General features: G+C 35.0%; 1 protein-coding gene and 1 long non-coding RNA gene across 16 annotated transcripts in view; one reads left to right on the forward strand and one right to left on the reverse strand.

The window, feature by feature from the left end:
* Positions 1–17,662, reverse strand: part of DNM3 (dynamin 3) — a 577,169-nt gene that overhangs the window by 271,547 nt on the left and 287,960 nt on the right. For 13 of the 15 annotated variants that reach the window (XM_024249216.3, XM_024249215.3, XM_054525302.2 and 10 more), the window contains one exon: positions 16,581–16,694. In XM_024249216.3, the coding sequence (XP_024104984.2) occupies positions 16,581–16,694 (114 nt within the window). Of the gene's footprint in view, positions 1–14,449; positions 14,951–16,580; positions 16,695–17,662 lie in introns of those variants that run through there. The other 2 variants (XM_024249218.3, XM_054525330.2) reach the window with 1 other exon arrangement.
* LOC103890682 (uncharacterized) lies at positions 2,853–9,238 on the forward strand. Its single transcript, XR_654991.4, has 3 exons — positions 2,853–3,439; positions 5,602–5,675; positions 7,224–9,238. It is a non-coding gene; the product is annotated as an uncharacterized LOC103890682 (long non-coding RNA).

The raw sequence follows: 17,662 nt of genomic DNA on the forward strand, positions 1-17,662 counted from the left end.
CCATTAGTTTGGGAAGACGGAAAGGGTTAAGAAGTTGGAAGGGATAATGATGATTAATTTTTTTCTTGACATACTTCTCTATTGTTTGAACTTGTGCACTGATCTTGTAACAAAAAAACTTAAGGCTATATAAATATTAGCTGAAGTACGCATATCTGGATATCACAAAATAATTGTAAACACTAGTAACCCTGCCCCTTTAGAGGTACACAGAAAGAAGCCTCAGTCCTGGTTTCAATTTGAGAATTTCCAAAGTCATAAAAATGTGCCAAGATTGGGAACAATAACTAACTGAAACAGCGTTTCCTTTTAATAACCCTTTAAAATAGAGCAAATTTTGTAGTCACCCAAAACCATCTATTGATTCAATAATCACTTTGGTCAACAACTTTTGAAATAAGCAAATTAAATAACTTTAGTTCCTCAAAGTCAAGTATTTGTCATGTCCAACCTTGCTTTCTAGGGCCCAACACATTTTGGGTATTCAAGTGATAACTTTACAGATGTAAGAAAAGTCATTAAGCCATTTCCAAATCAACGCCAAGGACTTTTCAGAGCAGAATGACCAACTTTTTAAACTGCACTTGGTTAACAGATGCGTATTCCTAACATTTTATGTAAGTGTGAGCTTTTTGAGGGCAGGAGTCAGGTCTTAATCTTTGTATGCCCAGTTGCTGGTATTGTGACTAGCAGGTGAGTAGGCAAGAATAAATATTCGTTGAACTATTTGGAGGCAAGAGCACCCTCAAACACTTCAGTTAACTGGAAACTCAAGGAGATGGACATATATTCTAAGGGGAACTCAATTTCTATAGCTGTCTCTGGAGAAAATTCCTTAAAATGTTTCAAGAGTCATAAAGATAAGTATAAAGTTAAGTCACTTGATTGAAATATTGTAAGATTCCTATTTGGTGTAGGTAGTAGAACCATTTGAGGGCATATAGATATACAGACTAAGGTGAAATCATGGTGCAGTCTGATCAGAACCACCTTTTGTTTGCCTTGACAAAAATTTCCAAGGCATGTCTTACAGACATAAATGGAAATGGGCAGAAGAAAGGCTTTCACTTTCTGTGGCAGAAGCAGGTCTACACCTGGAATACTGGCTGACTACTGGTTCAGTGGTTTATGGCTCCTCTATGAGGACTTCATGTGAGTAAACACACAGATACTTTGAAAAGAATGGAGTTGGTATCCACATGTAATACAACTATTACATTGTATTTAGTCACACTTAGATCATTTCCAGTAATATGCAAGCAGTGACAGGGAAAAAAGGGAGGTGAGTCTTATGGGGCTTGTGCAAGCACTATTGAACAGGCCCTAAAGACACAAGTATGGAGCAAAAGTACAGAGATATAAAGTCATTCCTCTGACTCCTATTGATGATATAAATATTTCTATGAATGGTGTACCCAGTGCTAATCTCTGTTCCATCCTAAGATGCCAGATAATTCATGTTTATCTTATTTAATCTTCCTCACAAGATAACAAGGGCTTGTCATAACTTTTGAACTCTTTACTAGTGTGCTATTTAATGATTCAAAAGAGGCCATGTTATGAAAAGCAAATGCTTTAGGACAGTACTCACTTGAAGCTTTTAGAAATATACAATGCAGCGTATAACAAAGAGATATATTTTTCTACTTCTAAAAAGTATTTCAGAAGGCCAGTGGAAATGAATTGCTTTGGCTGTACTTTCTTTAAAGAATGCTAAGTTTCTTAGTCTGGTTAGTCAAATTAAATTTGGAAGCTACCTAGAAATTTTCTCACATTTTGATCTTTAGAAGGGCAATTAATCAAGCTCTTGTTTGAGGCAACTCTAGCTTTGATCAGAATCCTATGGAGGGAAAGTGAGAGAACTACATATTCAGAATATTCAACGGTATATATAATTGAAAACAGCCACAACAGAGAAAGAAAAGTAGATGCCAGTGGGCTGATATCTTATAACCTTTGGTCAAGTGGTACTTGGCAAATTTCAACAGATTTAGTTAACCAGAGATAAAACTAAGCCACAGAATACCATGAAAACAAAACAAAAGTATAAAAACAGAATCAGGAATTACCAGTGAAAAACAATGCTATACCTAACAGCATGGATCTACCAGAGGCGATTTGTCAGAAGACCTGAGTCGTTGTTTCGTAGTGGATGCTTCAAATAAAAACTTTAACGTTTCTTTAGGTCAAACTATAGCACAGCATTCAGAGACCCAGCCAAAATAGCTGAGGGAAACTAGGAAGGCCACATGTGGAACTAATTACTCATGTAGAGGCCATGACAAAGAACATTTCTCCAGACTTTTCATGGGGGCTTCACTTTCAGGAAGTTGCTATAATTACTGTTCAAGTCTAGAGCAGCCTGCAAGCTGCTGACAGATCCAACAGACAGGAGAAGGAGGGAGAGAGAGAAGGAGTGAAAGAGAGAGAGAGTGGGAGGGAAGGGGGGGGGAGAGGGAGAGAGAGAGAGAGAGAGAGAGAGAGAGAGAGAGAGAGAGAGACAGAAACTTATCTGCCCTTTTTGACGAGTGAAATACCAGAAAATAAAGTGCCACAGGAAAGCTCAAAAAGGTTTCCAAATGAGCTCTGCCTTCCAGTGTTCAACTTTCTGTTTACTATTTCATCTACCCTCTATCTTCAAATTACTTCTCTAGCCGGGGTCAGACAGTAAATTTGTACTTCTACACTAACTCACTTTCAGTTGGCCACAGCCGAACTGTACATCTTGACTCTTTTTTTTACAGCTTTTCCATACTGGGGCCCACTTCCTGCCCAGTTGAGGAAAAAAATCTGGCCTGAAGATGAAATGACTGCTTAACGTTACACTAAAACATCTGGTACCATTTTATGCACAGACCCATGTCTGAGAGCAGGCGATTCTGGCGGTCTCTCCAGCGGCACAGCGCATACCCAAACCTCCCCAGGGTGACATCATCCCATATATGGACTCTCCAGCCCAGCCCTCCCCCTTTTCCTGGTCCTAAATTCATTGCCAGTTCCCCAGTCTGCAGCAAATGTGCCACGTCAAGACTGGAAATCACAGCCCTTGAGTGTGTCTCAGTCAGCGCAGCAGAATTCAGGGGGGAAAGCTGAATGCAACCCCTGGTGCAGGAAGGGAGGCTTTTCCTGAGGACCGGGAGAGGATTTTAAGTACATAGAAGGAAGCTTCTGGAGATCCTGCTCCGTCGCCCCAGTGTTCAGACTACCTGTTCAGGACAATGCCGTTGTACAGTAGTCTGCACATTGGTTAGACTGGGCAAGGGAGAGCAACGCCATGGACTGCTGGGGACAAAATGGGCTGTTTCCAAGGAGAAGACATTTGTTTGCTCCTTTTTTGAATCTCATATCCAGTGTTTTTCTTCACAGGTTTTGCACACTAGGGACCAAGAAGCCCTCGGGGATACTGCTAAGAAAAGACTGCCGAAGGGAAGACCAGCGGGTAAGGCCTTCTTGACTGCTCACCTGGTCTGTGACCAAGGGAACCTAGGTGGGGAGCCCATGATTTGTGTTAACATGCAAGGGAAACAGAGGTACATGTTTGATGGGTAGAGATGTATTTAATTTTAAAAGAGCAAAAGTGTGTGGTATATAGTGATTTACTGTTTTTTTTTTTTTATTTCTGAAGATTGATAATTCAAGTGTTTTCTTAAAGGTTTTCCCACTTCAAAATGAAATATGAAAAAACTCATTCCAGACACTTAAGAATAATTTAATGAGGCTACTTTTGAATTGTTTAATAATAATTCAAAGATTTAAAAACTTATATGGATGAAGGCTGTATGTATAACTTTTAACATCCCAGGACTGAAGTCATTTTTCCCCAAAGTAAAGAATACTTGCTGGTTTTTAAATGCTATATGGAGAGTGCTTTTCTGAAGATTTCCTTCTATAATATAAACAACAGGAATAATAGTACCTAACAATAAAAGAAGAACCCGCCAAGTCTTGCCTACCAGACAATGCAGATGGGATTGGCCCAGAGAAGAGTGCCAACCCACAATTTATTGAGTCAGCAACTGAGTAAATCAGGGAATAAAAACCGCTATCTTTAGATACCCCTGTAAATATCTCTGTTTTACATTTTTTTTAAATCAAAGAGTGGCTGATAATTGCTGCTCAGCTGAGCCCTCTTGCCTATAGCTTACAATGCTTCCACTTCTCTGAGCATTTAAAATAAGGCACTTTGTCTAGAAACCCACTGATAAAAAAGGAATTTGTAAACGAAGGCAGAAGTTTTCTTTGGTCAGTTTCCAGCTGTCCTGGAGGTGAAAGAGGGTGGGAGAGGGGGAGGAAGGTGGGAGGGAAGAAAACCCTCAAGCTGAATGAAATCCTAATAGAGAAAATAATAGAGCAAGTCTGGATTGCAATGTGATCTGTGCTGAACTTTAGAGGTGGGTCCCTTAAAGAAAGTTCTGGAAAAATGTTATTGCCTCATCCCTAATTTTCTTATCCCCCTTTAATTTCTATTCCGAAACAATTCTATATAATGAAAACATCTCTTCTACAGGGTTTGTGAAAAATAAACGTAATCTCTTTTGTCCTCCTTTAAAGTTACAGTGGTTTCTGAACAAATTCTTTTCTGTTATACATTTTGCAACAATTCAAAAATTGACTCAAGTTCTCTTCAGCAAAATATTTTATTATAAAAGATTCCCTAAGTTTTCTTTTGTCAAAACAACTTACTTTAAAAATTACCCTTCTGATCACCCCAAAATGTGTATAAAGAAAACATTAAGTATTCTTATATATTCATGATTATTAGTTAAAATATAAACGGCAAGGAGAAATTTAGCTACTTTCACTTAGATGATACAGTAAAGTCATCCTTTCATTTTCTATTGTGACTTGGAGAGTTCCATATTAATTATTTTTAGTAGAACAAATGAGATGTTAAAAATCTATATAGTTTCTTTTACATAAGAAAACTAAAAAATAGTAACTTAGAGGAGCTCATTTTTTCAAGAAATATATTTTTTCTAATTGATACAATTACTGAAGAGGAAAAATAGCTAACAAGGTACTTTGGTAACGTTTAAGTTTTCTCAAATTTTCTGGGTTTTTTTTTTTTTTTTTTTTTTACTCTAGAAATGATTACATTTCAAAATTTGCTTTCATTTAATGTATATTTAATTTCAATTTCTTTCTTCATGTTAAATGGTCTTTTTGTTTCAAAGAAATGAATCCCTACGGGTCCCTCACCTATTTTCTCCCTCAGGATGACTTTTAGTCTGGAGATAGAAGGGACATAAGGGTGCCCCTGGCATAAGTACAGGAGTAGAAATATAAGAATTACTTTGTAAAAGGATAACCAAGGAGTTCCTGCATATGCTTGATGTGGCTCTAGTGACTTATTTTCGAGGGAAACTTTTAACAAATGAAAAGGAATAGTACTCATTTTTCAATTATATGGGCTAAATTAAAGATCAAAAGTAAAAGCTCATTTTATAAAGCTCTGCTGAATGAAGGCAGGATTGTAGTTTATGCGCTGGTACACACGCCCACATTTATATACATTATAGCCGTATCTATATCCAGGTAAATTAGAAAAATGTTTAATTTTATTTTCATATTACTTTATAAGGAGATATACAAATATTTTAGGGATCATGGAATCTATTCCAGAGGAAACTAACCAACAGTGAGCATCTTCAACTAAACTACCCCTGGATGTAATGGTAAGTGTTAAGTATTAAAATTAAACGTTATACATGGTCATGAAGAGAAAATTGTTTCAGGGTCTGTCCAAACTACACTTCATAGAAATTTCATAATTATTTTTCATTTTAGCATGTGAATGATTGATAAATTGGACTAGGTACTGGGTTAAAAGGACTTTTCCACCATCTAAGAGAAAGGAAGTTCAGAGCCTTAGCTTCAACACCATAATTTCTTAATTGGAAAAGGATCAATCTAAAACAGTGGACTTAAATTTTCAAACCCATTTTTCTTTTAGGCCACAGATCTCAAAATCAAAGAAAGACTGTTTACTATAGGACAAAGTTTCACACTGATCACTTTCCTGTAGTTAGTCAATAGGCTTAATATCCGTCCTGCTTGACATTCGGGCTTTCGGCCCAGATAATATGTTTATGTTTGTAAAAGACCAAAATATACTATCTACCCCTACCTCTCGCCTACGGACCACCCAAGTGTTTCACTCTGTGGGAAAGAGTTTAGGCATAAAAATCCTAACGAAAGAATTCTTCCCACTTTTTTGGTTGAAGTCTTAAGCTGTTATAAGATATAAAAAGTACAACTTGGTAATGTGAAAAAATTCACTCATCTACAAGCATCCATGCTCGGTAAAGAGACGCCAAAGCTTTCACTTACTCTGTAAGGGATCTGGCTCTTTATAAACAATGCACTTTACTGTGCTCTAAGGAGAATAGCTCACCCATCACAATAACGTCAAAATAATAACTAAGAGACCATCACTCAGAAATCCTGGCTTAAAATAACTAGAAGGTCAGGCTTTAACCTGAGACAGGAAATTCCTGAGTTAAGATAGAAACTTTCTTATTTCAAATCCCTTCTTACTTTCATGTTCTGTAAATTAAGTAGAAATAAATATTTACTCATTTTCAAAGGTCTCTTACAAATAATTTTTTATAAGTTTTAATAGATAGAGATAACGAAGTAAATTAGGAAAAATAATTAAATCTTCATTTTGAATTTTTTGACTTAGCGTGACAGCCAGTTTCCTGGAGTTGCTTTGGTTTAATTTTACTACAGAAGACTTAGAAGACAATTCTTTTCTTACATTTTTTTCCTTAAGAAATAAAAGACAAAAAGAAAACAAGGTGTAATAACCACACTAAAAATTACATGGTATGATAATAATACAAATAGCTCTTTTATGTTCTAGCTGGTATTTTAAGTAATAATAAACTAATATTCAACCTATAATTTGGGAGATTAAAAAAAGGTCAATATGGTTTTCAGTCTTTCATCTTTTTAACAAGTTTAGGGGCAGGTTCAACATAACTATGAAGTGTACATATGTCACATACTTACTGTAAGTGTGTTTTAAAAATCTATCAGAAACATAAATTGTCCAAAAGCCTTATGAGTAGAACAATTGTTTTCAGCAAGATTTTTTTTTTCCCCTGAAAAACTGTTGTGGTTTTTCTGGCTCAAAAAATTTTTATATCTTGCCTTAATAAAACTGTTTTATATTAAAGCATAACATACAAACTCACAAATATTTCTTTTTATTTTTTCAGGTTGCATGCATCATTCCTTTAATTGAGCAGAGTTAACTGGATCAAATTATTTATGGGAGAGAGAGGAAAAGTTATAAAGAATTATAGTAATTTTTAATTTCCACCAATATACTCTTTGTAAGTGAATCACTCTATAATTACTTTCTGTTGCACTGAATGCAGCAACAATAACACAATAGTACTTTAAGGCACTGGTTTTTGGCATACTCTAACCTTGTAATTATTTAAATAACAGCCAAGTTTACTCATGTTTTTTATTCTGTCAAGAAAAAAGAAAAACTTCCTTTACTCGAAAGTGATGGCCGAAACAAAATCAGAAATTTTCTTGAAATTACATAAATACACAGAAAATGGCACTTATTAGCTTTTGTTAAAACATTATCTTATCTAATCACTGCATAAAAGTCCAGATTTGTAGAAAATTGTAATTTTCTCAGTATCTACAAACTATTTTGCTTTCCATTAAGTTTCTATTTGCTATTTTCTCAGAATTTTACAATTAAAGATAAATCACAAACTGTTTGTTTTTCTTAAAGTTCTTTGAGAAAATGTCTAATTATACAATCCTTGGACAATACTGTGTTTTTCTGGTGCTGTGTTTTTTAAGAAGTCCGACTTACTGGAATTTTGACTATTTGGATATTTTTGTTTTTAAAAGGGGAGGGGAATTTGAGTAATACTTCTAAAGATGTGAATTGATCATTGATATTAAAATAGAATTATTCTCGACTCACCAGAATTAAATTTTATATCTGCATATTTAACACTATTAGCTCTTATATAAATTATAAGAAAAATTTTCAAAGGATCTGGTTTTAATTTTTTGGATATGAAATGAATTTGCCTTTTCTGCCTTTTCTTAAGGTACTATTTTGTAACTATATTGCACTAACTATATCCAAAACACATTCTGAGCATCACTGTGAGTAACAACCTTCCAGTTTGTACCCTTTTGATTAACAGCATGGCCCTATAGTTAATTAAGAGGTGGATAACTTAAGCTCACAACTGCCTTTAATTTGATTTCACATCCACACTTAGAAACTTTGCATTTAAAAGGAAAATGAGACATTTAAATAGGTTCCTGTTGTTTCACATATAATTGGTAAAAACATATTCCCTTGTAAAATCCTATTATCAAAGCATCAAATACCAAAGTCAGTGACTTGGGTTGCCAAATACATTAGGCTCATTAATTATTTTGAAAAGGGCTGCTGTTTCCATGTAAATGATAATTTTCTTTTTCATGGACAAGGTTATGGTACTTATCTACTAAAAGAAACATGTATAAACATAGTTTTTATCTTTAACTTCAGTATTAAAATATGCAGTTTTTTGCAAAGAGGAAAAACATCTGGTTCAATTACACTGAACTCTGACTACATGTGGGCCAGTAATAATATGAATTGGATTTAAGAATAAACCTTGTGTTTAACCTGTTTTTTTCCTTAAAATTTTAATGTGAGTTTTCTGTTATGCAAATTATCCATGTTAGCACATTTGGAACAAATGTATAAATGTACTTTCTGAATAAAGTCAAAAGTCTAACTTGTTTTTAGTTCCATAATGTTTTAATGTTTAATTATATTGTGTATTTTTCTCCCTTTCCCCTTACTCTCCAAAATCACCAAATCTGGAAAACAGGCTGATTGTATCTGTCTATGAGCAAAGGAAACCTGAAGGAACCAAGGGCCTGGCTGGACAGAGTTGTCATGTGTCTGCCTGTCTACACTTGCTGTGCAGAACATCCGCTCACCTGTACAGCAGGCACAGACAGGCAGTCACATGACAACCCAGCCTGAATGACAACCAGCCATTGAAAGAAAGCAGCCCTCACACCATAGCATCTACACCAAGAGCTACAACCAAAATGAGGGGTTTGGGGGCCTGGGGTTTTAATCTGTTGGTTTAATACTTAACTCATGTATTATTTTATTTTGATTCAAGTATTAAAACCCACCAAAAGTAAAGTGAGTGGTGCCTATGAAATATAATAAAACCCATTTCTGAAAATGTTCCTGTGCATTCTATAGTTCTCTTTTCCTAATTGTTGTCAGTAAATCACTACCCTTGACCTTTATTGTACACAGCTTTGCAGCACCCTATATTGATATAGAAACTCAATATAACAAAACAATATAACTTCAGTCTAATGCTTAACAAAGAATAAATTATTCTAAGAATTCTTGTCCATAAACTAAGTATGGTTTTCTATCTCACGTTTTTTTGTTTTTTGTTTTTTTGTTTTTTTGTTTTTTTGTTTTTTTTAGAAGGGGATAGGGTGGAAAGACAGAGAAAAGAAAAGGGAGAAAAAGAGTATTCCAAAGGATGAAGTGCTTTGAGTTAACTCTGCCAGTCTGGGTCTGGGCAAAACACAGTGAAAAGACTGCTATTTCCAACTAGTGTTCAACTGTATTAAAATAATAGTTTCTCCTCTTTTGACATATAGAAAGTTGAAATTTTTGATACTTCCATGCATCATGGTATACATAAATTTATGACTGTGTCATTCTTTAATTAAAAAGGTGCTTATGCTACAGTTCTAGGAGTAGAATTTACAAGGCCAACACATTCACTTGCAACCTGTGCTTCCATCACTATAAACTTTCAAGATCTTGAGATGTTCAGACAATTCATTTATCTTCAGAAGCATAAGGAAAGTGGTTAATGCACTTGAAATGTGTATTTTGCCACATCTTTTGAGAAAATATCCAAACTTCAGTTTATGCACTGTTAACTGGAGTGAAATGATAAGGGATGGCTTTTGTCTATGAATATTTTAAATACTTAAGGGTAAAAGGTGGGAAGATGGATAAAATTAGAAATGTGTCAACTTTTATTTAGTTCATTAACATGTTTTAGCTTCAGTATTTAAAATTAATTTTCATCTTTCTTAGAAAGATTCTGGTCAAGCTTAAAAAATGTAACACAAGGCTACTCAAAACTTTTTTCACATTTAATAATTAAACAGTTATGTATGTATTCTGAACTAAAGCAAACTATTTTTCATTCAGCTATTTTATTTTTAAAATGAAAGTCTCAGTCTTAAAGCTAAGAGCACAGTGAGTTTCAAATTTTCTGACAACGATATTTTAACCAAACCTGACATTATAGTTTCTTTAATTAAAAAACTGAATGATGGGGCAAAACTATAAAGCACAAATATGATTAAAATTAAATCTCTCATTTAAACAATCTTGTCTTATGGCAATATGTCATCTGCTAAAATTCATCTCTGCTTCTGCAAGATACATTGCACGATGCAGATTTTTACCTTAAATAAAAGTCCCATTACTAGCAAATAAAGTCCTAAACAATACTTACAAAATGTAGAATATAAACAGGAAGACAATATAAAAATTACTCACAGAATATCGACATCGTTCTACCCAGTCTTAAATGCCTTGTACCACCTGTTGCAAACGCTGCCTATGAGAGTTCACGTATGGAATTATTCTACTGGACCCTGCAAGGCAGTCTCAGGATAGTGCTTGACAGCTCCCAGAATGAGACAATGACCTAGCCAGAACATTAAGGAGACTACACCCGTCCTTCAGACTCCAAAGGGAAAGCTAGGATGGCAGCAGAGTCACCCTAAAGTGAGGCACTCCAGGATAACATTTTCAATATTTTTACCTAAAACATAAAGTTAACGCCTTTTTTGTTAAACATTTTTTACTCAATTTTCAAAAAAAAAAATGCTTGAAAGAATGTTTTGTATGTATTTTAAAGTCATTAAATGAGGCACATTTAAAAATTTTTCTCTTCTGGGAAAGGGTAATATAAAGGATAATATTGCTCTTCCAGGATAAACTTTTGAGTAGGACAAATAATGCATATAGGGGAGTGGGTTTGAATCTAAACTCATTTTTAATAAATTTGGAATAGGATTTGCCGTTATGATTTTTATTGAATAATACTCTTTTTTTCAAAATTATAAATCTTTAGATAATGCCAGAACATGGAAATATTTGTATGAATAATCCTATATTAAAAAAGAATAACATCAGATAGTTTATGTATGTAAAAAATATATACAACTGTGATCATGCAGAATTTTAAGTAATATAAGTGGATTAGAGTTCAATATTTACTGGGACTTTTGTGAAAATATCTAAGTTTTGGCTAACTAAACAACTTAACGAAGGAGTGTGAACAGTGTTCACGGGGTCGACGCTGACCTTTTCCACCACAGGGAGTGTGCAGATCTGGTAGGAAATATGCACAATCTTAAAAGTATAAGTGAAACTAGAAAGAGAGCTGAATATTTCTATAACTTCTTGATCTCACAACTTTGATCATCCAGGGATATAACTGTCATTTTGTTTCCTATTTCTGAAGTTACATTTGTCATTTGTTATTGTTACAAAATGAAAACAATGCTAAGTAAATATCCCTATAAGGGAATTATATAATCTCCTTATCAAGTTATCCAAACACTTCAACCCACAAAAATGAGGCCTGTAATTTCTTAAGAGTCCAAAGAATGTCCTTATTTCAATGCAGATGTTGGGTTTTCCTCAATAGTATAAGGTTAGCATATTTCCACTGGAAATGCCTACGTTGCATTATTCGGCTTCCTTGGAGTAGCTCATTGTGATTTAAATCTTTACACATTGGGCTATAGAAATAGAATAAATGTTGACTAAGTGCTTTTATTATACATAAATTAACAGTACCCTTTCTTCAGAGATTTGAATTATCTCTTAATATTTACACATTTATGTATTTTTAAAACAAATTTCTCATTGGTTTTAAGAAAAATAAGGCTCTTTTCTCCTTGAATCAGGGTCTCCCATTCTCCTAAAATTCACATTTTAGACATAAGTTAAGGAAAAGCCATCATTTTTTTCAAGCCTGATTTTAAAGTATTAATGTAAAATTATCTAGATCAAAAATCCATTTCAAAAAACTTTTGAAATGACAGTTTCTGTTTTATTCTCACATCTTGCTTTTTACTAAATCCCTCTCCAAAACTGTACAACATATATGGGCAATGTATGAAAACAACATTGGGAAATTAATTTTCTGTTTAAATGATTTTCAATCCAGGAAGTCACATTTATATAGTCAGAGGATAAAAAACAAACAAACAAACAAAAAACAAAAACAAAAACACACTAACCTTCAATGATGAAAATTAACAAAATTTAAGACAATTTAAGACAATCTACCTTTAATGGTAATTTTATTCTATAATTCAATAATTTAATTTTGACATTTGATATGCCAGGATGTGATTAATTATTATGCTGCATTTATTCATTCATTTGCTCAATGACACCTTCATTCAATCAATATTTAGTTAGTGCCTCCTATCAGTGCTATGTCCCCTGGTGGTAGGACAGGGAACAAACAATGGCTCCTGGTCTCAAGAGGCTTACAGTTTGCTGCAACTCTTAGCATGTGTGATGAGTTGTTCATGTCAATTTTCACCTTCCAAAAACATATCTTAAATCCATTCATTTTTATCAAATTCCAACAACTCATCCCAGCCCAAGCTACCATTATCTATGCAGATCACAATAGATGTAGAAAGCAATAGCTTTCTAGTAACTCCCCAGTCCAGTTTCGCCCTCTTCCAATCCATTCTCCACAAGGCAACCAAAGGAATCAGTAAAGAATTCAAATCTTATCATGTGACTCTCCAGCTTAAAAACTTCAAAGACTTCTCATCATTCTTAATATCAAAATCCTCATCTTTAGAGTACCTTTCTCTTTTTGCTCCAGTCACACTGGACTTAATTACACTCCTTAAATTCATCAGGCTCAATCCTGCCTCAGAACATTAACACAAACCTTCTCTGACCACCCAATGTAAAGTACCGCCTACCTGTGTCCTCTATCCCACACACTCTATGTCAACACATCACTGGCTTTATTTTCTTCCTAGCCTGTAATCAGCATCTGCTAGGTTTTCCTATTTATTTGTATGTTTGCTTTATTGAGAAACAGCCTTCATAAGAATAGGTACCATGAATTCCTTGCTAATCATTTTATCCTTAGTGATTAGGACAGTGCCTGGTACATAACAAGTGTTCAGAAAGGAATTGTTGGGAAATGTTCAGATGATTAAGAGCACAGCACTGACACTTGGCACCTGGCTAAGTTACTCACTCTCTTGTGAGCCTCAATTCTTCATTTCTAAAATGGAGAATGTAAATAATGTGCTCAGTGAACTATAAATACTCAATAACTATTAGCCATTATGGTGATGATCCTCCTCATTAAGATCATCATTGAGTTTGAGTTGTGGTTGCAAGTAGCATTCCCCCTAGTCATTATACCTGCTTAAATTCACGAAGGCCAGCTTTCAGTCTCAATGATGATCTTAATGATGAGAACTTCCTGTCTTGTTTCTTGAGAGTTCTGAATGAGTAACAGAAGCTAGTGACTCAATCATAGCTGTGTGTAGCCCATAAATTTGCTACCTTGAACTTAAGTGCTCTGCACCCTCACCACCAGCTACTACCCAGCCACCATCCTCTCTTGCCTGGACCATGGTCAGAGTTTCCAATCTGGTCTCCCTTCTTCCATGCTAGCCATCCCCACTCCCTCCACACATCCACCCCATCCCACTTATTATGCACAATCCAGCAGCCAGGGCAATCTTTCTAAACCATCAATCCAATCATGTCACAACCTGTTGGAACACTCTAATCATTTTCAATTATCCTTGTAATAAAATCCAAACCATTGGGTAGGGACTGATAAGGCCCCCATCCACTGGTACCTCTGATTTTATCTCCTGCCTTTCTCCCCCACTGTTCCTATGTTACAGCCACAGACTTCCTGTTGGATCCCATCTCCAGGGTTTTTATACTTACTGTTCCCTCTACCTGGAATATTCTTCAGCAAAATCTTCTGCACAGCTCATCATCTCAGTCTCTGCTCAAGTGGTACTTCCTTCCAATCACCCAAATCTAAAGACCCCTCCCTATCACTTTCTAACTCAATGCCCCATCTTATTTTCTTCAGAGCATTTACTTCTGATATTGTATTACTAGTCTACTTGCTTGTTAGCTCCATAGAGCAGTAACTTTGTCATTTCCTCTTTCTTAAAATGATCTAAATGGATGAAACTACCCTTTCCTAGAGTTTCTTCATCTAAATAATTCCATTTATTTCAAGGGTCATTTCCACTCTCACCTGCCCCCAACTACCCTCCATACCATACCTTGGTTATACACAGCACACAGAGCGGGACTATTCGTGGCACTTGGTTAATATTATAACTGTGCATATTTATTTTCCATTTGTTGTAATCAAGTACTCATGAGGAAGCTACAAGGGCAGTGATTTTGTAAAGAATTATACTGAGTCTGGAGGACAGGAGATGAGCCAATAACCAAGAGCTCACCAAGCCTTCAAAGCTTCTTCCTTCCCTACAGAGAACATCCTATACCTTCCAATGGGCTTATTTTCAGGACTCACACAGCCAGACTAATGCCACACTCCAACAGCAGTAGCTACTCCAGAGTCTTCAGTGTCTCTGCTGCTAACACCCAGGAACATGTCAATGCTGAGATGCCTGGAATTCATCTTCATAAGTCCTCTGTGGGATGAGGTTGGCTTGGACAACTCCAGGCATCTCTGGGATTCTTGCCTTTATTTGTGGTTGAAAGCATAGGCTGTGGAGCTCAACAGCCTAGGTTCAAATTTCTGCTTTGCCACCAACTAGCTGTGTGACTTTGGTAAGTTGGTTATCCTCGCCAAGACTAAATGTTCTGCAATAAGGAAAATAGTCCTGTAGAAAAGACTTTTTTAAAAAAAGGTTTTGTTTTATTTTTAGTTTTCTCATCAACAATAGGAATAGTAGTAGTTAAGGCTGAATATGGTTAAATGAGTTAATTAATACATATAAAACACTACCCATCACTGTTATGATTCCTTAGTAAAATATTTTCTGCGGCCTTGTATAACTGAGAAAGGTCCCAAGGTTTACACGTATTTAAATGCACATAAATTATCATCTAAATCCTTGGAGGGAAAATATATCTAATAGAAGATACCTTATTACAACTGAACAGCAAAGAAGATCATCTATTTAGTGATTTTTACATCTAGGGACGTGTCTCTGAGCTCCTCAAGCTATGTTAAAACTAGAGCTTCCCACAGAATGACAGAGATAGCTAAGCAGCCAGCACAGGAAAGAAACCATTGCTAACCCTCATACTATCACAGTGACCAAATCTACTTTTGACTATGGTCAATGACATAAAAATTTAAATACAAGCTCTTAAATAGCATTTTGTTTGGACATTTCTATAGGATTTCATTTCCCTTATTGCAGAAAGTTTAGTGGCAATCAACCAATCATCCAATATTTTTCAACACATTATTACACACAGATCTCCTGAGAAATGAAAAGTACTATATAAGACATGAAGCTTTTCCTCCAAGGAATGACAAAGGCACCCTGTAATGCTTTCAAAAGATGTCAGGCCAAGATAGGAAAAACTTTTAACTTTGAAACACTTGCCCTTCGTGGCCACATGAAATTGAGAATCTCACCTGTACATAGTTTTGCTATCACAGAGTATCCTTATCTAATGTTTGCATGCCGCATTATAAGTACCAAAAAATTATCAGGTCAGACCAGGGCTATTAAAAATTTCAAGACATAGTTTAATTTCTATCTGTGCTCCCTCACATTTAATGGTATAAATTTCTAGCACTTAAATGGCTCTGTAAGATTAATATGAGTTTTTTGTTTGCACTTTTATAGCTATCAAATTTAAATGAGTAGTAAGTCACAGGACCAAAATTATTAACATCTAACATGAACCAGAACACTATAATTACCATAATTCATGCTTTTACATAGATATCAAATTCTCAAAGAACAAAATTTGTATAAACAATGATCTGAGACTCACTTGAAGACTAGCGATGCGGACATTCTTAAAAGCCTTTCATTTGAGACAGATGTCACAGGAACAATTCCAAAATGCTTTATTAACTCTGCATCAATATTATTAATTTCACTCTTAAAATGTTCTATTACCTTGGGTCCTTCAACACTTTCTTTAACGAAAGTTGTTTTCACTGTACCAGTACACTGACATGATTATAAAGAAGCAGGTTTTCAACTTTGATACCTACCTCCATTTCTTCAGGTAAGCAAACATATGGTTACAGCAAAGAAATAAACAAAAAAGAAACAGAAATTTGGGCGAATATTGTAAAATTTTAAATCTATAAGAAAATAATAGTGCTTTTTTAAACAAACATTCCAAGCTTAATCTCACTGAAAGAGAACCACTGGTGTCTCAAAATTGCATAGTATAATAATATCAATTAATTTAAAATGAGAAATACTTCAATGAGAAAACTTTGTCACTCTCTGTGACTTACCTCATCATCTTTATACCAGGACAAGCTTTCCGCAGTAAGGACGAACCAGTATCCCTTTGAGCCGCCTTTCATGATGCCAATGTTGCTGATGGTGAGCCACCCCTTGCGAATCACCTACGAAAAAGCAGAAATCAGCAGAGGTGTTTAGTTTAACAAAAGCCAATGGAGATTAGATGTCTTGGAGTAAGAGAAGTTAAAAACAAGATATTAATTACAATAAAAATAGTATTTTCCCTCCAAACTCAACTTCCATTGAGTTATTCAAGAGAATTTATCTTCCAAAAGTGCAGATGAGTGAAGGGAAGTCTCTCCTGTCAATGAATGGAATAAAAATCCCAGACTCATCGACGGTTGAAGTGGAGTGAGTGAAACAAGAATGAAGTGAGGCAAACTAATAGACTGTGTCAGGCCTACTTATGGCACTGTTGCTACAATTAAAACATATTTAGTTGATTGGATGAACAATAGACTCTCCATATCCACTGTCCCTTCCCCACTTCCAGCCTACTGGCCCATTTGTTTGCCTAGTTTGCAGCCCATTAGGATTTCCACCACAGACCTGCCAGCAAATGATGAAAAGAAGAAACTCAGTTAGCCCCTTGTTAGCCCTAAATAAGGCTGACTGAAGGAGAAAGATGAAGTAATAAACTAAAATGAAAAGTTTGGTGTTTTTAATAGTCTTAATTTATAATTTGAACAGCATATTGTAAAATTTTAAATCTATGAAGTTTAAATCTTCTGGCTGTTCTCTACCATATTACAAAACATGTAGCATCTTCATAAAATTTTTTAAACAGGTTTTAAGTTTTAAAATATTAACAACTTAGATTATAGATTTAACAGAAATTATTTATAGATAAGTATTTATATAATTTAAGGAAAAATGTGAGGTTTTCTTCCCCTCGGAGCTATTGTGAAGTTAAATTCTGTTATCCAGAGGGCATCATTTACAATGTCCTCTATACAAGATAATTTTGTTGTCATAGAACTAGGAATGAAATACTAAATGCAATTGGATGATATTGTTCTAAGGTCAAAAACTGTCCTACACTGAAATTCCTCAATATGTTGACATCCTGAAA

The sequence above is a fragment of the Pongo abelii genome, chromosome 1 (genome assembly GCF_028885655.2).
Source record: "Pongo abelii isolate AG06213 chromosome 1, NHGRI_mPonAbe1-v2.0_pri, whole genome shotgun sequence".
NCBI lineage: Eukaryota > Metazoa > Chordata > Mammalia > Primates > Hominidae > Pongo > Pongo abelii.